The following is a 22,628-nucleotide window of genomic DNA, read 5'->3' on the forward strand; positions in this document are numbered from 1 at the left end:
TATGGTGCCCCTGTAGAAAAATCTATATCGGGAAGACTGAAAGAAAAATAAAAACCAGGATAACGGAACATAAGAGTTGCATAAGGAACAGAATTCACTCTGCACCAATGGTAGGGCATTTTATTGAAATGATCCATAAGGCAATGAACTAAAGTGGTCCGTAGTATATCAGGTGAAAGTGAGCAATGACATCAATATTGACAGGAAGAAATTACTGTCAAAAGAAAAAGAACTGATCTTTCTAACAAAATGCTGTGAGACTGGTCTCAATGAGAGAGTTGAGTGATGAGACCATAACAGAGCTTAAAACAATAAGTTAACTTTAGTATGTATTAACAGCAATGGTTGTTACAACTTGTATCACACTGAAACTTGTATCACACCGATTAGACAACTGAGAAAGGACAGATTTGAAGTCCTTCGTTAAAAAACGTGAAATGGTAATTCGAATCTCACGTATTCAGTGGGTAATACACAATGACAATGGAGAAAGGATAGAGTTAAAGTCCTTTTTGTTAAAACACGTGAAAATGACAAATTGAAAGTGTGGCCAGAGAACAGTAGGTATTGCGAGTTTTAGAGTCCGTTGTTAAACATGCTAAATATTAAACTAAATCCCAAATGCTCAAAAAATAAAGGAAGCCGAGTTCTGCAAGTGACTCGCAACAAAAATGCCACTGGAACCTAATTATTACAGCTCCACTTTCGGAAGGAGAGGTGGAAACTGAAATAATCTACAGGCAAATGAATACTGGGTATGGCATCGTGGGACCAAGAAACAGGAGCCTCGCCATCTGTGTCTAATCGGTAGTGACAGGCTAGGTAAATACGGCACGTGGTGAAGAAAAAGAAAAAAGGACCCATAATTCAGGAATGATGACATGACGGCGCGCCATTGACTATACGGAGCTGCGCCGGGCAACCAAAACGTTTAAAATGACACGGAAACAGCAACATGCCGGAAGGAGGAACCAGCAGAGACACGGGAAAGTACTTCCGGATGGAAAAGGAATCTACGGACGTCTATAGAGACGATAGAACGCTGGCAGTGATCTGCAAGACAGATTTGCCTTGTCTTCTGTATGGAAAGTAAGTAAAACAATGGGATAGCGAGTGGTACACTATAGGGGGGGCTGAAAAACAGAGCGGGACAATTTAAACAAAAAATGTTTTCTATCTGCCCCATTAGGTGTCTGCTTTATACAAAAACCTAGAAGTTGACTAAGAAAATCTTGGGATTCCTGGGTAGTCGAGTTTGACCCCTCAAAATAAGTAACAAGTATCAAGTAACAAAAGGGATGAGAGCAACTTTAAAATGTATAGTTAAGGATGTGAAATTAACACGCACTATCGTGTTCTCTTTCATTCTGATATTTTAGAACAAAAAGGAGAAACCTACCTTGAGCAAGGATCCTTGGGGAGCCAGGGCTAGCTGGGTGTCGCCAATGAGGTGGACTGTGAGAATAGGATCACACAACCAAGGTATAATCCCCTAGGTTATGTAAACAGTTGTGGTGTGTAGACCACACAAATGATAAGAATGACCAATCCTGTTGAGAGTGGTTGAAAGATGTATCCTTGTTTTTTGAAATAGGCAAATACAGAAATTGCACACAGAGTGCCATTAATAAAGGAGTTTCCAGAGAGAGACATCTGGATAAAGACTGAAGACAAGAAACATCTTGCGTACCAGAGCTATGAGGTAAATAGCGTACCTTCATAGTATTATGGGTATATACAAACCAAATGTACTAATAACGCCCGTTTAAGAACAGGGGAATTCATGCCATATGTTGATAGGGTAGGGTGCCATAAAAAATGGTATGCCACCTTAAGAAATATTGTTGTTTGTGTCTGTGATAGTGTTCCCCACCAAGTCATGCATGTTAGTGACAAATGATAGAAAGAAGACAATATTAAATTCTCTCTTTCTTGGTAAACTATATACCCTTGATGTAGTAATCTAACTACAGTAAAGTTGGCTAAGTAATCAAACCAATCTTTATATACTTGCTTCTCGCAGATATCCTCTTGGAATTCTGGCCCAGACACGAGATGGATGGGAGTAGAACACAAGAGCGTTTACCAAGAAGCCTAAAGAATATAAGAAGACCATAATGGTCAATACATAACAAACTGTTGTAGTACTAAAATAAACCCTTGAAGATTTTCCTAGACATGTGACAAATAATAAAGGAAAGAAACATGTTGGGTAGTGTGGACTGTTGAATGACGGGATGTATGGATGACAGAAGTATGAATGAAGTTTTTTTGGGAATATTGATTACCCTGCCAGGATAGGTAATTGTGTATAAACAAACTGTTAACTGAAAAAACTGTCCTTTTGATGAATTAATTAACAGTGAACTAATGTACTCGGTAACAGAGTGTTGTGTATGTTTTTCTTGGGAAAATAGTGCCTTAATTATTGGTAAATGTGCAATAATTTATCTTAGAAAAAAAGATGAATTTATTTTATTGATGTTTTTATTGAAAGCAAATTGATATTTTTGATAAAAAATTGTTTGAAAGAGTATGTTGTAATTTAATGATTAAACAGCATACATGGTTGAGACAGATGAGTCAGGTACTGGAGAAGCAAGGGACCCTTTAAGCATTAGTGTTGTATGTTAGTCTTTTGACCTTTTTGAGGGTTGTCTTAAAGAGGTCCAGATAAATATTCCCTCTAGTCTCTCAAAGTGTTATATATGCTCCGGAGTCTACTCCAGTTACTTCTTGGTAAGGAAGAAGACAGAGGGGGAGGACAACTGGGGGGTGGAGGGCAGGAGACCCGTCCTAGACCTGCAGCGTCTCAACAAATACCTCAAGTCCCAAAAATTTAGGATGGTCCCTTTGCAGCACATGCTCGGTCAACTGGAGTAAGGAGACTTCTTGACGTCGCTGGATCTGGAGGACGCATACTACCACATCCCCATTCACGAGAAGCATCGAAAGTTCCAGTGCTTTGAGGTACAGGGAAGACGCTACCAATTCAAGGCCCTCCCCCTTTGGACTGATGTCGGCACCCAGGGTGTTTACAAAGTGCCTGGCAACAGTTGCAGCCCATCTACGCCTCCATGGAATACACGTGTACCCATACCTCGACGACTGGCTCATCCGGGCACAGTCAATGTAGTCAATGTAGACGGCCATATACCACATGGAGGCAACTATTCAAAGTCCCGATTGATACCATTGCAGAATGTGCTGTTACTGGGGTCCAGGCTCAACACGGTCACCTGCCTGGAGGCTCCCTCGGAAGAGAGGATTACAGCTCTGCTGGGCAAGGTGCAATGGCTGTTGACACTGAAGACCGCTGTGGTGCAGACCATTAAGTTGGTGCTCGGCATGATGTTGTTGTGCATCTACCTGATCCGGCTCTGCAGGTTGCGGGTGCAACCCCTTCAGGAGTTCCTGGACACTCGCTGGATCCAAGTTTCCGGAAGCTTTGCAGACAAGATTGCGCTCAACGAGGAGTTCCGCCAAGTGATAAGTTGGTGGGGCGTTTGCTCCAACATCACCAGGAGGACAGGTTTTCAGAGCCCCCCGTACCAGGAGACGGCCCCCACGGATGCTTCCCTGGAGGGCTGGGGAGCCCACACTGGACGTCTCCACGCCAGAGGCCTGTGGCTGGCGGAGGAGAGGGATCTCCACATCAATATCCTGGAGCTGTGGGCAGTGTTCTGGGCCCTGAAGTTATTCCTTCCGTCTCTCAAGGGCAAAGTGGTGGGGATCTTCACGGACAACACCACCACAATTTTCTACATCACGAAGCAAGGGGTCACCCGATCCCCAGCGCTTTCCAGAGAGGCGCAGGACTAGTGGCACTTGGCCGTCGCCCAAGAGATGTTCCTTGTCCCTTTTCACCTGGCAGGAGTCGAGAACACCATTGCAGACTCCCTCAGCAGGGAGCTGCGCTCCTGCCACAGGACCAGGTGTACCACATCTTCCTCAAGTGGGGCAGACCCCAGATCGATCTGTTTGCGATGACAAACTCTAAATGCTGGAAATTTGCCGGAAGGTTCCACCAGCCGAGGAGCGGGCATTCTCCTTCCCGTGGGAAGGCCTGTTCCTATACATGTTCCCTCCGTTGCCTCTCCTGCTGCGAGTCATCAGTCAACTTGAACAGTGCTGATGCAGGATGGTACTCGTCGCCCCGGCATGGCCGAGGCAGATTTGGTACCCAGACCTTCTCAGCATGTCTGCATCGCCTCCGGTTAAGTTACTGGTCGTCACGGATCTACTCACCAGAGAAGGCACAATCCTGCATCACGATGGCGCCATCGTGCTAATTGCTACGGTCACAAGTGGAAGCATTTTGCTGCGTGGTGCCGGTCGCAGAAGACCAACCCTCTTAGGGTCACGGCTCCACAGATTCTCCCATGCTGGCGCATCTATCAAGGTGCATTTGGCGGCTATCTCCTACACCAGGTCTCCAGGACTATCTTTTCTTTGGTCCCACTGTCTCGTCAAGGCTGTTTCGATAGTTCCTGCCGGTGAAGGCTTCTGCCCTGGCATGGGAACTCAACGTAGTGCTGACGAGACTCATGGGGTCCCCCTTTGAGCCTATGCATCAGGCACCTCTCAAGTTCCTCTTATGGAAAATGGCTTTCCTCATGGCCATCACATCTGCCAGGAGTTGTGGTGAGCTCCAGGCTCTTTCCTGCAAACAGCCATATCTGACTTTTCACAAATCAAGGTTGGTGCTGCCAACGCACCCCTCCTTTATGCCAAAGGTTCAGTCGGAATTCCACCTCAACGAGCCTTTGGTGTAGCCTGTGTTTTTTTTCTGAAACCTTTGTCGCCGGCTGAAAGGGCTTTGCACTCGCTGGACGTTGCTTGTGACCTGAAGTTCTCTGTGTTCACGCACAAAGAGCTTTCGGAAGACGTCTCAACTGTTCGTGAACTTTGGTCTTGTGAACCGTGGGAAGGCTTTGTCCAATGCTTCCATCTCAAAGTGGCTCTCTGGCTGCATCACGTACTGTCATCGGTTGGCAAACCGACTGCTGCCCGGCTGTCTGAGAGCCCATTCCACCAGAGCGATAGCTGTGGCGACGGTGTTCCTGTCTGGTGTGCCCCTACTGGACATCTGCAGGGCTGCTACGTGGAGGTCTACACACATCTTCACGATAATCTCAAGCTTTCGACAGGGATTCCACGGAGGAGTACAAGGTCGGCCAAGCAGTGCTATGCAACCTGTTCACTTGAAGGTGAGCCTGTTCCGGAGGTAGGAGTATTTGCTTCTGTTGAGCCTTGTCACCTCCTGTGGTTGTGTAATGTTGTACTGCTATGTATTATGTATTCATGAACATGTGAATCCATGCCAGACCCCATGCTGGAGAAGGAACAAGTTACTTACCTGTAACTACTGTTCTCCACCATGGGTCTGGCATGGATTTGCATGCGAACCCTCTATCCTGCCCCTCTGCCGCTCTTCTTGGTCATACTGCCACTTTACGTGCTACCAAATCTGAAGGTGGCTGCCAGAGGAGGGCTTAGGGAGAGGGCAGTCATTGGCTGGGGGCAGTATGACCCAGAGCTCAGTGATTGGTTTAGAGGAGAAATACAGTTTGTAAGTGAAAGTGAAACAGTTTTTTCATTTACCTAGCATTTCCGACCTGACGACTGGGAATATTCATGAGCATATGAATCCATGCCAGACCCATGCTGTAGTTCAATAGTTACAGGTAAGTAATGTGTTCCTTTCTCGAGGTCTTCCATTTCTGCTCCCACATCGTCTCCCAGTCTGCTTCCGGGATTTGTTCCCCCACATCTCTTTCCTACTTGGCCTTAACTGCTAGCTCCTCCCCAGGGAACCGCTCACCTATTGACTGATGAATATGAGAAATCATGGCTCTCCCCTCCCCCCTGCATCAGCAGCACTTGCATTAATGGTTCCTCTGGGATGTCCACCCACATTCTTGCCAAGCGTTTAACCATTGTCCCATAGGCTAGGAACTGCCCCCTAGGAATCCCATATCGTTGCCTCGATTCCTCAAATGGCATCACCGTACCTCCTTCAAACAAGGCCCCTACCGAGGTACACCCCTTCTCCATCAACCCTGAGAACCCCATTCTCTGTTTTGCTGACTAGTGCCCCAGATCTGCGCTCCACAGTAAGTTTGCACTATAGAGTCCCAGTACCTGCTTACTTTTCAAAAGCTTCTTCCAGATCTCCCGTACCACCTGGAATAAGTTTGATCGCCTTCCCCCCGACAGCTCCCCACAGTAATTCTATTCTGATGAGCCGGGAGACTCCCCAATAACCCAGTCAGTAGCTCCCCCCCCCCCCAAACCCCCCAGGATTTAGCCACATTAACACCGCCTGTAGCTGGGCTGCCATAAAATATTGCTCGTAATTTGGTAAATTGAGACCCCTTTCCTGACGACGCCGTAGCGTTGCCGGCGAGACCCTTCTCCTCCCCGAATTCCACAATAGTTCCCCCACTTGTTTGTCTAGCATCTCAAAGAAGACCTGCTTGATTGCATATGGGATCTTGGTAAATTAGTAAAGAAGCCTCAGGAGGATAACCGTTTTGCGCAAAGCTACTCTGCCCATCAATGATAAAGGTAGCTTCTTCCAGAATTGGACTGAATCCCCTATCCCTCCGAGTGCTCTACCTGTATTGTATACAAATGTCTCTTCGATACTGTGAAAAATATGGATGCCCAGATACCAAAATGAGTCCCACCCCCCATCTCCCCTCCCTCCCACTTGAGTCCCCAGTCTGGGAGGGCCATTGGGTCCTGATTGTGGAGACCCCCCTAATGGAAACTACACTGATTTTTCAATATTGATGCAATATCCTTATAACCTTCGAAAGTTGGCCAGCACGCCTAGTAGGATTGGAAGGTTGTTTAGCGGGTTCCCCACGCATAGTAACAAGTGATCTGCGTTTTTAGAGATCACGTGTCCTACCTCTCCAACCAGAATGCCTGCTTCTCCCATTTCTTTCCTGAGGTACCTCGCCAATGGTTCCAACACCATTGCAAACAATATTGGGTTGTCCGGGCACCCTTGTCTCGTCCCTCTACTTAATGTCCATTGATGTGACACCCAGTCATTCGTTTTTACTCTTGCCATTGGTTTAATGTATAGAAGTCGCAACCACCGACATATGTCGTCTCCAAACCAGTAGGCTCCCAGCACCCGAAACATCCATTTCCATTCCTCAGAGACGAAGGCCTTCATGGCAGCGAAAGAGGCCCCCGCCATGTCTTCCCGAGAGTGCCTAACCATTCAACTCATTGTGGTGCTCTGCCCCCGTACAAACCCACACTGGTGCAGGTGTACCAGACATGGGGTGGGTTTGGGGGTGGGGGGAGCTACACCAAACAATTTGGTAACCAATACCTTTCCCAGAATTTAATAATGAAATCGGGTGGTAGGATGAGCACTCACGGGGGGTCTTTACGTTCCTTTAATAGGACTGTTATTATTGCTTCCTGCATTGATTCTGGGAGAATCCCTGTCTCGAAGGCCTCGTCATAGACTTTAAGTTTGGGACCAGTAGCTTCTCAAACCTACAGTAGAACTCCACCGGGGGTCCATCTCCTCCCAGAGATTTACCCTTTCCCATTGCCCGCAACGCCTCACATATTTTGGATTCTTCGATTGGTCCATCTAGCTTCTCCCGGATATCGCATGTGAGGACCGGCAATTCTGCCAAATTTAGGAGTTCCCGTGCGGCCTCATCCAAATATTTCTCTTTGCCTGTATACAAAGAATTGGTAGAAGTCTTGAAAGGCTTAATTGATTCCTGCCTGGGTGAGGGGTAAGTCCCCAGAGTCCCGTATAATCGGAGTTATGTTGTGCCGGGGCTGCTCCTGCTGTGCTGGATCAGCTAGGCCAATAGACGCCCTGCCTTATCTCCCTTCCTGTGAATCCGTATGTCCCTCTGACGCCAGTCAAATTTCCAAAGTGAATCCTGTGTCTCCCGTTGTGATTCCAAAGTATGAGTTAATTCCGTGCCCCTGTCCTGCCACTGTTTCCTGGTACAGGGTAACTATCTCCCCTTCCAAGTTGTGTAACTTCTGTAGAGTTTTCCTGATCCCTATTGACTTAGCTGTACAAATTCCCCTAACCATGACCTTGAACGCCTCCCATAAGGTTCCCCACCTTTCCACCAAACCCTTGTTGTTCTCAAAGAAGACTGACCTCTCTTCTTTCAGCAATTCTTTAAATGCCCCATCCTCCAGAGCCGCGACTGAGAGTTGTTAGGCAGAATCCTGTGCAGTTCCCTTAGGGAGCACTACACAAGATTAGGACTACAGGTGAGAGCAATAAATCCCCTTTGGTATCAGTCTGTACCACAAAGATTTAGTTGGTAGCTGTGGCTGAGCAGCCAGACATATCTCAAGAGGGAGATGAGCAGTATTCAAGGTTTACACAATAGGCCTTCAGTACTATGGCACAAGGAAACACTGACCAAAGCTTTGTAGTAAAAAGTAGTTATATATTTATTTTACACACTCCTAGATAAAACACATTTATCACAGTCATCAGGCAAGTTAAATTAAGTCAAAGGAAAAATATACACACTCCCAAGTTAAATTGTAGAGCAAGTGAACCAGAGTGAAAACTGAGCAAAACGGCACAGTGACAACTATACACAAGGGATCCTATAACAATTCCTCACAAGGGAGGGTGAGCACAAGTTATATAGAAATAGGTTCTTACACACACTAGCAACACTTCCCATACGTTTGTGGACCAGTTTCAGCAAGACAGTGTATCAGTATAGCAATACTTAAATGAAAACTGAGCAAAATGGCATTTCACAAGTTATAAAGTTGGGAAGGAAAGGGTAGTTAAAAGAAATAGGTGCACCACACAGTCCTAGGTGAGAATCAATCTAAAGAAGGCAGATCTAACAAATGTGTCCAGAGTCAATAGGCCTGTGCCAAAGTCAGTTGATACCAGGCAAGGGCCCAGGAGCAAAATGTTCTTGTAGCTGCAGTCAAATCTTTGGTTAATGAAGTGGAAAAGGTGGATGCAGAAGCTGAAAAGACAATGTTAAGAGAGCGGGGTGGCCAACCCAACAGGTAGGTAAAGGATTTAAAACACCTTTAGTGCTACCGCGAAGAAAGGGCGGCCTGGCGGAACAATGTACCTTTAAATGAAGAAGTGGCTCCTGCGGTGGCAGTTGTTCCTGGTAGTTCCTGCAGTTTGGGTGATCCAGCAGAGGAAGAGAGGCTCTAGTCGTGGAGGAAGGTTCGAGTTACTGCACTACCCAGGGATGAAACCAGCCGCGGTGCTGCCCGACGAATAAAAGGTACGCTCCTTTAAATCGCGGTCCGAGTGGACTGGTGCCTGGCTATCCGGCCTCCGAGTGCAGGGTACAGGAGATTCAACCAAGGCAGGTCCGGGAAGGTGATTGGCAAACTGGTTGGCCCCACCAGCTCAAGGGAGGAAGGCTCTTGCAGGTGAAGATCTTCTCTCGTCGTGTGGAGAAAAGTGGTGAGACGCTGCAGCAGGGCTTCGCCGGTGGTTCAGTCGTTGCAGATGTCTTTGGCTTCTCTCTTCTTCTGCTTCTTAGTTCCAGTGGCAACCCTCAGGACCCTGTTTTTATGCAAAAAGATCCCCATTCATACAGCCTAGCTGTCACTCACACAGTGGAGTGGTCATCTTGGCGCGAGACCCACCAGCCTATCAGGATAGAGTGCGACATGGGTTGCTGAGGCAACCCTGTCCAGGGTTCCTACTCCCCCCTCCCACACAATGGACCCACCCCAGACTCAGTGGCGCCAAAAGGAGGGCTTCTCGGCAGAAGCCCGCCAAAAGGACGAACAAAGGATCCCCAACCTGGGTTAGGAGGTTAGAGGAAGACACGAGAAAGAAGTTATATTAAAGTTCTGGCAATAAAAGCCTACCGGAGTAAAGTTAATATTAAAATACACCAGCGGTATGTTAGAGGCTGTCAGAAAAAGTGTTAGCCTCGAACAATGGGAAAATCCCATAGGGAAATATTCGCGGTCGAATATTTATGGTAGTAACCACTGCCACCAGCCAGAAACTTTTGAGAGCGGGACTGTACGGTACCCTCTCGAAAATGAACATAGGGGAAAAACTATTAAGCCCTTCCAGTACCTCCATAGTAAGATGGGTTGTACTGGTTTAGTTCATAGGATTTGACTAGTAAAGTCAATGGGGACTTTACATGCCCTGGGAGACAGTAGTCAGTCACAGGGTATGGAGTCTATGTTTGGGGGTCGCTACGACACCCCTGTGTCACTGCACTGAGGTTGCTGTGTAACACATGTGAATAAAGATGGTTCCTATGGGGTTGAGAAAGATCCCATAGGCATTAAACACAAAAATAGCCTAGAACACACACAGCAACAATGCCTAAGAGTGGGAAAAAGAGTCTCACTCTTAGCAGGTAAAAGGAAACAAACCCTTCAAATCCAACAACGCTGCTGGGGGACTCTATAGGTAAGGGAAATTAGCCATAGAATGAGAATTCTCCCTAACAAGCGTCTCCAGGAATACAGTGATGCCCTCCGCCGTATCCCCCCCCATGTTGGTTACCTAGGGTGAATGACCCAAAGAATCCTTCCTAGGTATTCCGTACCGCTAAATCTGCAGAAATGCTCCATCCCGACAAACAAGTAGTCCAGTCGTGAGTAAGTTCCATGCACCCCGGAGAAGTAGGAGTAACCATGATCCTGCCCATGAGATCCACAACTCCACCAGGTCCTAATCCCCTACTATCTTCCGCTGTGACGACGCTGCATGCCTTTTCAGTAAACCTGAGCTCCTGTACTCTCCGAGTTAAGGTTTAAAAGGCAATTAAAGTCCCCCCCAATACCCCCCCACGATAGCCTCCCACCAATTGTATCACAGATGGGAAGTATTCCTTATCATCCAGGTTAGGAGCATAAGAATTAACCACACAAATGTCTCTGCCTTCCAACACAACCTGAAGCGCTACCATTCTCCCAACCTCATCAGTTACCAGCCTGCCCACCTGTAGTGGCCCCCTGGCTGCTACCCAAATCAACACCCTTCTCGGATATTTTGAATAAGATGTTCCAACTACTGTCCCTCCCCACCATCTCGTAAGTAGATCCAAATCTTTGCGTACCATATGGGTTTCTTGTATCGGAGCCATCTGTATCCCATGCCGTTTCAAAAAGCCCTACCCATTGACATTTAAACTTTTTACCTAGACCCTCAGACATTCCAAGTCACGATTCTCAAGCAATCACGCCCTGTTCTGGATACAATTGTCTCTACTCTTCCATACCTTCCCCACCGCCTTGTTCACCCCCCCAGCCCTGTTTATACTGCTTCAATCCGTTCCATCAGCCTCGCTTCAAACTTCAACCAACTAGGCAACTGTGCCCAACATGTTTGCACCTCCAACTTCCCTCCCAACCCATTTCCCAATTGTTCCCCCCTCTCTCCCCAATCCCATTCCCCCCTCTTTAATCTCCTCATCTTCCCCAACTGTCCTCCCTGATCCCTCAACTCCCCCCTCCCCCCGCCGCCCCAAGTCCCCCTTCACTCCCACGGACCTCCCTGACCATGGTCCAAATCCCCTTCCCCCATAACTCTTGACCTTGAACTGTCCCCCACCGCCCCCCACCCTCCCCTTTCCCCAGTGGATGAACGGCCGCTAGTTTAGGGGTTCTCCCCCCTGCCGCCTTCGTCTGATCCGTTATTGAAAGCATGTCTTGCTTTCCCACCCCTATTCTTTAAGCTGGTGCCTCACCTCCTTGCAGGCCCTCTCTTACCATTCTCATTCCCCAGTCCTCCCTTCTCCCCCCTGAGTCACCCGACCGTTGTGCCTCCTTCATCTTCTCCCCCGAACACTCAACCCCTGCGACTGCGTGTCCAACCAGGTCCACACCTCCTGCAATGATCAAAAAACCATGATTTCCCACTCGCAATAACCTTCTATTTAGCCTGGAAAAACATCACATATTTAGTGTTTAGTTCTGAGGCGGCGCCTCACTGCGTCAAGTTGCCGTTGCATTTCCAATGTGAAATCTGGGTAAATTGGTAACTTTGTGTTCCCGGCTTCGTAGTAGCCTACCCTTTGGGACTCCTGTAGGATGGCATCTCTAATTCTGAAGTTTAAGATTTTCGCCACTATGACTCTCTGCAGTCCTCCAGGGGGCAAGGCTCTGCTCGGCACTCTGTGTGCGTGTTCCACCATGAAAGGTTTCGACAATCCCTTCACTCCCAGGGTGTCCAAGATGAGATGCTCCACAAAGAGTTCCGCAATAGGTCCCTCCTCTCTCTCTGGGACACCCACCAGCTGGATGCTACACCGTCGTGATCGCGCCTCTGCGTCCTCCGCTCTGGATGCCAATGTCCTGGTCACTCCTACCAAACTTGCCACCTGATTCTTAAGAAGTTGTGGATCGTCCTCCATGGTGCTCACTCTCTGCTTCACTTCTGTGAGCCTCTCACGCACTTTCTATAGGTCCGCTCACACCAGGGACACATCTACCCCTACTTCTTTACTGCTCCCCTCAAGGGAGGTTCTTGTGGCTTGAATCGCTTCCATCAGGGCATCCAAGGTCACCCCTCCAGAGCCCCCCTCCACCAGTGCCTTTTGACTTCCCGACCTGTCTCCTCATTCTTCTGTTTTTGTTTTTCGGGGTCTGTATACTTGTCCATCTTTTGCTGACCCTTTACCATTGTCTCTGTTATCGAGCAGCTCAGTCCTGAGCACGCATCTTTTTTTACTCAGCGTTCCCCTCTCCTCCAGCACCTGACCTGGGGGGAGGCGGTCTCTCCTCCGCTAGGGCTTTTCAGATTATGCCCCCTCACTTGTTCTGTATCTCCCCTGTGTCCGACCATATGTAGATCAAATTCCGATAAGTCCTCACTGCACAGATTCCTCTTGGAGTTTGGCGGTCGGGAATGAACACCCTTTAAATTATGCACACTTCCTTCAGGGGGTGCAGTTGGGGAGATCGCTCCGTTCCTCAGTTAGGATCGCGAGTGAGAGGGGGGCCAGGATCCTCCACCCCCAAGGATCCCGCTGTGCTTCCTATCACCACTCCTTCGTGTGTCATCTCAGTAAATAATGTGGGGAAGAATTCACTCTGCTGGTCGGGCCCCCGGGTACCGGGTAGTCGTGGCTATGCACCGCCTCCCGTGATAACCTCTTGTCCCTAGAGTGTTAGAAAGTGACTGTCCAGATCAAAAGCCGGGTCCCTCTTTGGCCAGGATTTGGGTCTGCAGTACGATCTCCCTGATGATGTGTTGCCCAATACCCACCTCCCTGGGCGGGAGAAATCTCACCATTGGTCCAGCACTCTGCTGCTCGTCCGGATTGATGTTGCTGTGCTGATCTCCTCTATTTTCCCCTGCGACGCTGCAGCTCCCTGTGGCTTCTTGGTTCCAAAGTCAATTATGTTTCACCCCTTCATCCAGAGGGTTAGAGACTCAGGTTGCCAGGGTGCTGCGGGCCTCTGCTTCTCCATTCCCCATCCGACAGCACCTCTCTCCTCCACCATCTTCAAGCCTAGCAGCACTTCTTGCCCCACCGGTGCTCGCCACTGCTGTTCACTGTCCTCCGGGGCGCTCCTGGCACGCCACTCTGCAGTTGAGGCTCGCCGCTCCTATAACAGATCTGCCTTGATTACCCTGTCGGTTATTTGCAGACCGGGTGCCTCCTCTTCTCTGTTCTCAGTCCAGTGGCACCTTCCCTCTCCACCGACTTTGAGCCGGGCAGTGCTTTCTCAGCCCTCCGGTGCTTGTCCCTTCTGTTCATCGTACTCTGGGCTCGTGTTAGAGCTCCTCTGTGTAGTCTGTCTAGTGCCAGTGCCAGTGCTTCTATTCCGTGTATTGCACCCCCAGAGTTTCACTGATTATGCCTCCTTAATGCCCCCAGCCAAGAGTTGGTCCGGGGGACGGTTTCACCAAGTCACAAGCAGGATTTCAGTCAGGATCCTGAGGGGTGGCCCGAGAGCTCCAGCTTAGCTACATGCTCATGCTCCGGCTGCTGGCCACGCCCCTCCCGCCCTCCCATGTTGATTTACTTCTATCACCCACTAGTTGGCATACTATCATCATCCTGCCCACAGTATGCCATATGTATGCTCCTATTTGGAACTTGGAGATTGATTCAGATGCGACTAATGTCCATTTATATACTTTCTTATATGCCATGGGCAGGATACTTGATGCACAGTGGCGAGATACCCCTAACAGAATGCTTCGCTTTTTAAATCCCATCAGAAATATAAAAATCACTTCCTGCACACCAACTACTTTTGAGAGAAGGAAGATGATGTTTCGTTGATGCTATTGGGTTGCCTTTGTTACGCATCCATTCAGAGCCCTCATGACCGCTCCTAATGCATAAAAGGCCACCAGGAACCCAAATCTTCCTGCAACAGAGATTGCAGTGATAGAATTCTTTCAGTGTTCATTTACATAAAGGGAATATGCAAGTAGGCAAGTGTATGGAGGGTAAAGTGGATGGGCTAACTGTCATTCAAAGTTCAAATAATTTTTTATATATGACGTTAGTACTATTCTAAAATTCAGTTTGTAGCCACTTAAATCACTCATGGAAAAGAGGTGAACTCCTTTAACCAGAAAGGTCTATTACCTAGTACCTGCTATTGGCAGTGATAGTACTGTTCCAGTTAATGAAACAGCGATAAAAAAGTTCCAAGGCCAGATAATTGAGACTCTGGATGGCAACATGTCAGTAAACATAATATATAAAGCGACTATGATACACCGAGTTGCTGAATCCATGTTGAAGTTAATAGGCAAGTCACGTACCAAAGAGATCTGGGGGATGATCAACAGCATGGAAACAACACAAACATTTACCTTATCGGCTGTGGAGGAAAAAGCTTGGATTACTAATTTTTCTGCACTGTTTTCAGCTAAGGGAGTATTCCTGAAAATAGAACAAAGCCCTAGGGTCGAACAACATTGGGATATACTGATGGGAAGAGAAGACATAGTGATGAAAATCAGTGGGGCAAGTTCCTCCAGAGCCCCGGGCCTGACTGACTCACAAATGCTGTCCTGAAAAAGATCTGGAGATGTCGGCAGACTTTGTGGTCCTACTGTTCAGCCAGGTCCTGAGGGCAAGAATGTTATCCCGGCTTGGAAACCGTCAATAATAATTTCAGTATTCAAGAAGGGCAATAGAGCTGATTCAAAGAACTATTGACCTATTGCTTTTCTTGATGTGGTTGTAAAGATCTTTGCCTCCATGGTCCTGCAGGGTTTGACCGAGTGGTTAAGGGCCACGGGGAAAACTGATATGTTTCAGACCGGGTTACGCAAAAGGGATACGGACAAACGTTTCTTCCCTCTCAATATCCTGATGGGTACTGCAGAAAAAGACAAAAATATTCCTGTGTTTTATAGATCTAGCACATGCTTTTGACAGCATCAACCTGGATCGCTTATATGCTGTGCTGGAGAGCTGGGAGTGCTCCTGTGACGTTTTGGAGGTCATAAAAGCCTTTTTGAGGGGATTGTGTCCTCCGACGTATTCCGCATCTTTGACATTGATTACCACAGCTGTGCTGCTTTGGAAAAAACATTTTCAGCGTAGGCGTCCTGCGTCGATGACGTCGATACGCTCCTTCGAGGACCTCTTCCGACGGTCGACGTCACCAGATGTTATATGTAGGACGCACGATGCCCATAGCCTCAGTTCTGTTTTTTCTGCAAACGTGTTTGCTTTGAAATCTCGGCGCGCCTCGGTTCTCTCTTGTTGAATCGGTTCTTCTGTTGTTGCTACGAGAAAGATGTCTTAGTCTTCTGCTACCCCGAAGTCGGGCTTCAAGAAGTGTCGGGACTGCGGTTCCAAGATGTCGCTTACGGACCCGCACAACGTCTGCCTCTGGTGCCTCGGCGAGAGCCAGGCCACCGATGACTGCGACGAATGCCAGTCTTTGACGTCGAAGGCCTTGCGGGAGTGGAAGAAGAAGCTGTCAGTAGGTAGGGTTTCCAAACCCCGTAAATCGAAATCCGCTGGACTTTCGACCGACAATTCGAGGGGCGATTCTCCGTGTGGGCATAAGTCCAGGGAGTCTCGTTCTAGGAGTGGGTCCCGCCATTCCTCTGCCTCTTCGAGGCATTCACGGAAGCGCCGTCACCGGTCGCCTCCCTCGTCAGCGGACTCCGCCAGACGGCAGGTGGCTTGTCCCACAAAACACTCGTCGCCGGTCGAATGGGGTGAATTCCGCTGACGGATGATGGCGATTTTTGAAACGCAGGGCACCGTTCCGTCCGTGCTTTCGAGTGAAGCAGGCAGGGAACGTGCTAGACACCCCGCTTGCACGTTTTCGGACTCGGGCGTTCGGCATGGTCATCGGGAACCGTCGAGGTCCCAATCGGACAAGGATGATTGCCACCATGCCCGATCCAGGTCCCGGTCCTCTACACCGTCGAGACCGTTGGAGCCTGTGAGGCCTTCCAAGAAGGCATCGACGCCGTCGGCGCCATGTCCGTCGAGGGACTTGCTCCGGCTCTGAGGAAGTCGTCGGCGCTGAGGCCGTCAAAGGACACGCTCGGGGCTCTGGCCTCAAAGCCGGTGTCAAGGTCGTCGGCACCTCGGTCGGTGTCGACGCCACTCCCATCGGCGCCCTTGTTAGGCAGAAACCTGTGCAGTTCCCTTAGGGACCACTGCAAAAAGTTTAAGACTACAGGTGTTAGCAGTAAACCCAATTGGTAGCAGTCTGTACCACCCAGATTTACCGGGTAGCTGTGGCTGAGCAGTCAGACTTCTCTCAAGAAGAGTTAGGCAGTATTTAGAGTATACACAATAGGGCCTAAAATACAGTAGCACAAGCAAACACTGACCAGAGCTTTGGTATAAAAGTATATAATTATTTATTTAAAACACACTTGTAAAAATACACTGGCCCTAATATGTCAAGCAAGTTCAAACACAGCCATTAGAAGTATATATACCTCCCTGATTAATTATTCGACAAGTCTTAGAAAAAGAACACCACTTATTATCAACACAGAGATGAGTGCTTAACCAAGATGGCACTCCAATAATTCGTTTAAAAAGGCAGAGTATAGAAATAACACAGTACCAACACTTTAAAGTACCAACAGATAGTTAGAAAAGGCAGGGTCTACTGTAGAGCAAAAAGTTCATAGGCCAGGCCCACTCTTGGAGAGAGCAAGGCGGAATGTGCCCAAGATCACACAGTTGAAGTACACTTTAAAAGTCTTTGCAGATAGTTCAAAAAGGAGTTGGATCAGTTCAGAAAGATAATGTTAACGGTTCCGAGGCCACCCCAGGATAGAGAGTCAAGGATTTACGGGACACCTTGAACAGTCTGTTGCAAGGGAGACCAGGCGGGACACAGTACCTCAAATGGCGAGAAAGCTCCAGCGGGGGCAGTTGTTCCTGGCAGCGGGTGCAAGTCGGTGCTTCATCCAGGGGAAGGGAAGATCTTGACGTGGAGGAAAGCTGGAGGTCGTTCCACTGCCAGGGAAGAAACCAGCTGCAGAGTTTCCCGGTTAAAAGGTACTACCCTTTTATTCACGGTAGTGGTGAAGCGTGGCTATCCGGCCGCCGGGGTGCTTGGCACGGGCGATTCGACCACGAGACGATCCAGGAAGGCGAAAAAGGCGAACTGGTTAACCCCACCAGCTCAAAGGAAGAAGACTCTCCTGGAAGAAGATCTTCTCTGTCATTGGGAAGTGGTGAGTTCGGTTCAGCAGGGCTCCACCGGTGGTGTCGTTGTTGCAGGTTGGCTCAGCTTCTACCTCTTCGGATTCTTTAGGTCCTGTGGCGACTTCTGAAGTTCCAGTCCCCAAAGCCCTGCTTTTATGCAGCAAAACCCCCATTCACCAGCCTAGCTGTCAATCAAACATGCTAAGTGGTGAGCCGGGCGGCTCACCACTGGGCCAATCACACAAGAGTACGAGTTGAGTTGCCAAGGCAACTCAGTCCAGGGTGCCTATTCCCCCCTCCCACACATCCTGTAGACCCAGACAGAGTGGCACCACTTTTGGAGCCCGCCAAAAGTGGAACAAAGGGCTCGACTTGGGTTGGAGTTACAGGGTTGTCCTTAGGATACGGCCTTCCTTTCTTCCGAAAGTTGTGTCGGAATTCCATCTGAGCCAGAAGGTAATTCTTCCGGCATTCTATCCGCCTCCACATCCTGGTAACGAAGAGGAGAGGCTCCATAGGTTGGACCCTAGGAGAGCTTTGAGTTTCTATCTCTCACGGATGTCCCGGGTGAGAGTGGACGATCAGCTCTTTATTGGTTACGGTGGAAGGCGTTTAGGTCAGGCTGTTTCCAAGCAGATCTTGTCTAGATGAATCATTTTGACGATCTCCGAGTGTTATCGTTTGACGGGAAAGGACCCTCCACTAGGCTTACGGGCTCATTCTACTAGGGGTATGGCTGCCACCACGGCACTACAGAGGGGTGTTCTGATTTGCAATATTTGCAAAGCAGCCACATGGGCCTCTGTCCATACTTTTGTGAAACATGATTCCCTGGACTCTATCCATGGGCAAGATTTGGCCTTTGGTAAGGCAGTCCTCTATTCTGCAATTTGATTGGGCATTCAAAAAAACATTCTAAATTCTTTTCCCACCTCCTTACGTTGGTACTGCTTTGGGAGTCTGTCAAAGATGTGGAATACGTCAGAGGACACAATCCCCTCGAAGAACAAGTTACTTTCTTACCTGGTAACGTTCTTTCGATGGGATGTTCCTCCAATGTATTCCACATCGTACCCTCCTTACCTGCCCCACTACAGAATTTCTTATGCAAGTGCAGCTTCCGTTTCCGCAATGCTTTCTGTAGTAATACTGGCAGAAGATTGGTGCCACACGTTCTGGGGTAAAAAACTACAACTGAGGCTACGGGCGTCGTGCGTCCTACATATAAGATCCGGTGATGTCGACCGTCGGAGGAGGGCCTCGAAGGAGCGTATCGACGCAGGACGCCTACGCCGAAAAAGTTTTCCAAAGCAGCACAGCTGTGGTAATCAATGTCAAAGATGTGGAATGTGTCGGAGGAACATCCCCTCGAAAGAACATTACCAGGTAAGAAAGTAACTTGTTCATTGTCTAATACCTCATTAAGAGTGAGACTGAGCAGCGCAGGGCTTCTTTGAGACAAGATTGCAGCTTCAAAGTGTCTGAAACAAGGATGTCCCCTGGCACCTGCGCTGTTCAATCTATCTGCGACCTGGGGGACACTTTTCTAAGAGCCAGATCCTTCCCCCGATGATGGGAGGAAAACGTTTAAATAGGCTTCTATAGGCAGACAATTTGTTTCTCCTGGACCAAACAGCCATTGGTGTTGAACGTCAACTGAACAAACTGATAGAATATGTCAGCAACAATGGCTTGGCGATTCATGTTCCCAAATCCAAAGTACTGACCCTGGAATCGGCACAGGGAAGGAAGTGAAAACCCCATATATGGTACCTGGAAGGGGAGCCCTTGGAACAAGTGGAAGTGTTCTGCTACCTGGGAATTCTGGTCAGTAGTACTTGGGTTGACATGCTGAATGAAAAGACACTAATAAACCTGGCCTCCCAAAGTAAAAAAATACATAAAAAATGTGGTCGCTTTTCGATGGCCCCGCTGATATAGTTTTATAAACTAAAGGTGGTAGCAACCTTGACATACAGCCCAGAGACTGTCTTGTTTCTACCGGGAACAGTTTGGCCGATCATTTGGCGCTCCTTCTGGAAAACAGTGTTAGGTTTACCAAGATCAACTCCCATACAAATGATCCACCAAGAACTGGGCCTAGTTTCTCTACATGGCATGGTCCGTTGGGAACGTGTGTCCCTCTATAATACGTGCATGGAAGAAATTCAAGTACCGTTATATTACATGATAAAAACAGCACTGATTTCAAGTAGGGACGCTATTTTAGGTGAGTACAGCGAGGCATGTAATCATCTATTGGTTGAGTTAGATATCACCATAGACGGCCTTAAGAGGGACCCAGACAAAGTGAAGGTCAAAGTCTGGAGAGCAGACTGGATTTGCACGCTGAGTGAAGGGAAGGGGTACAAACTGTTTTATCACTGCAAACACAGGCCAAGGACAAACGGAACAGTGCCAACATATTTGTAAAAAATTCCCCAATAGTTACTATCGGGATCAATTCCTTAGGGTGAGGCTAAATCTTTACCTGACAAGGGAGACATTTGTATCACATCTGAGACCTGGGAAATGGATCCCTGACTGTCAATATTGTAAAGGGACTAACAGGGTTCGATATTGAGGGGAGCTGGGAGCCATTTAGCTTCTGCTTCTAGCCTAGGAGAGCCAGTTAGCTTAAAACGAAGAGCTACCAGGAGCTACTTTTGGCTCTACAGGCCAATTGGTGCCTTACAAACATGCATATATGGCATTAAATTTGAGTATGCTTCTAAAGAAGAATTCGGGCACATCAAGTACACATTTAAACATAATGAATCATACAAAATGGACAAAAAGTTAATGTGTGCAAGTGGAAGTTAAATTCACAGCGCGCTGGGTACTCGCTCCTGGTTCCCTGGTGGTAGCTCCTGCCTACTAGGTGGTGCTGGACACGCAGGAGCTGGTTTTAGCTCCTGCTCATTGAATCTTAATTTCGAACCCTGGACATTAAACACCCTCCTGTTATCCTGTAAGGGTTTAACAGACTTAGAACTGTATACATGGGGAAATGTTATTCAGGCAACAGCACTTTATAATTAGAAGAATGTTGGACTGTCTTAATAGGAGGCGACAATGTGCACTTAGCTACTGTACGTATTCTGAACAGGATATTTTAAGAGATTTTATGTCTTTTAAAGATGTATTTTAAGATGATGAAATGTGTTTAGACTGGATTTTATGTGAATTTTTTTGACTTAGCTAAAAGGTTTGCGAAAACCCAATGCTAAATAAAAAAAGAAAGTAGCAAAAAGTAGAAAAAAGTGCTTGTATTTCAGCTCACTGACATCAGAAAATTGACATTGAGTTATCTGGCATAATTAATTGCACGGCACCGTTGTGTCTTCATAGATGCAGAAAAAACTGACTTTTATTGAAGTATGTTTTCTAAAAAAAAATAATGCATATTGTCTTTTACCCTAAAACACCAGCACTGATTTATCACTCTGGTTTTTGTTTTTGTTTCCAGTCCTGGTTGCATATGGTACAGCAGACAGAACAGCTTAGCCGAATCATGAAGTCCCATGCAGAGGACTTAAACTCTGGACCGCTACACAGGCTTACCATGATGATCAAAGATAAGCAACAAGTGAAAAAGAGCTATGTGAGCATTCATCAGCAAATAGAGGCAGAGATGTACAAGGTACCCTATTCAGATATTATATTTAATTTAAATTCAGCAATGCATACAAATTGGTGAAAGAAAATATAGTTGATCTAGTTTAAGGGTACTTAAAGTAAAAATAAAATATTGTTCTTCGCTACTTTTTTATCTGCTACCAGTTTTCCAGTGTGAACATGTTTCATCTCCTATTTTCAGCATTTTTTGTAAGCATTTATCTTGCTGTGGTAGTCTTCATTAATTGTGTGGGTTGCTTTGAAATCATTTAATAAGTAGTGCCAGAGAAGAAGGGGTAAGTACAGTCTGCCGATACATTATAGCAGCAAAAGGGCACAGACACACTAATACGTTTACTTACCTACTAATCCTGTTGCAGCAGTAGCACCAGAAGTAATAGTGCTACTATTAATACTACGAAGAGTACTATTGCCAGTCACAGTAATATACTGCTATTACTAATTGTGGTGCCTTTAGGAACAATAGCAGATATTCCAGTACTATTGTGAGTAATGTAATAGTGCTACCAGTGGGACTAGAATTACTACTGGTAATGATGCTTCTGATGCCATTAGTAGTACTTCCATTGCTACTCTGTATTGTTGTTTGATGAGTAATGTTTTGCAAGATTGGTTTTGTACTACTACCGTTTGCTTTAGTACGATCATGTATAGCCATAGCAGCACTACCATACACTGGTGTATTATTAGCAGTACTACCAGTAGTGGTGCTATTACTAATACTACTAGTAGTAGGAGCAACAGTAGTAGTACTTCAGCAGAATGGACGTAGCATTTCTACTATCACTACCACTGGAAGTACTGGTGATAATCTTTCTACTACTACTAGCAGTAGGACTACTGGTATGCTACTTCGACTGCTAGCAGTACTGTACTTATGATACTGGTGGTAGTATGTGAATACTGTCAGTAGTGTTCTTATTACTGATACCAGTAGTAATACACTCCAGGGAGGACCAAAGCATCTCGCAACCTGGTCCTTTTTGAAGGGCATGGTATAAGGAGGACTTCGCCAACAATTTTCAATATCTTGAGATATGTTTATTTTAAAGTGTTGTTGGGGGCATTACAAGTGTTATGATAATGTCATATTGAGGTAAATATTATTGTTGTAATCCAAACGTGCACCTACCTTCACTTGATGATGCCAAGATTCTTTGGTTTGTTGTACTTTAGGTGGCCGAAGAAAGGTGAGAGTCTCCCAAGAAGTAGAAGTATTCGTCTCTTGGCGTGAACAAGAGACTGTGTACCTCCTGAGAAAAACCCTAAAAAAGGGGAAACAAACAAATACATTTACACTTGCAGGGTTGAAGGTGTTGTTTGCAGCTTCCAGAATCAGGCAATGAAGTGACAGCTGAA

The 22,628-nt window shown here is 47.2% G+C and overlaps 1 protein-coding gene across 6 annotated transcripts in view; it reads left to right on the forward strand.

The window, feature by feature from the left end:
- Nucleotides 1-22,628, forward strand: part of FER (FER tyrosine kinase) — a 2,139,903-nt gene that overhangs the window by 235,246 nt on the left and 1,882,029 nt on the right. For all 6 annotated transcript variants that reach the window (XM_069625482.1, XM_069625481.1, XM_069625479.1 and 3 more), the window contains one exon: nucleotides 21,100-21,273. In XM_069625482.1, coding sequence (XP_069481583.1) covers nucleotides 21,100-21,273 — 174 coding nt within the window. The remainder of the gene's footprint in view (nucleotides 1-21,099; nucleotides 21,274-22,628) is intronic.

Source organism: Ambystoma mexicanum, chromosome 6p (assembly GCF_040938575.1).
Source record: "Ambystoma mexicanum isolate Mex_15411 chromosome 6p, UKY_AmexF1_1, whole genome shotgun sequence".
Classification (NCBI taxonomy): Eukaryota; Metazoa; Chordata; class Amphibia; order Caudata; family Ambystomatidae; genus Ambystoma; species Ambystoma mexicanum.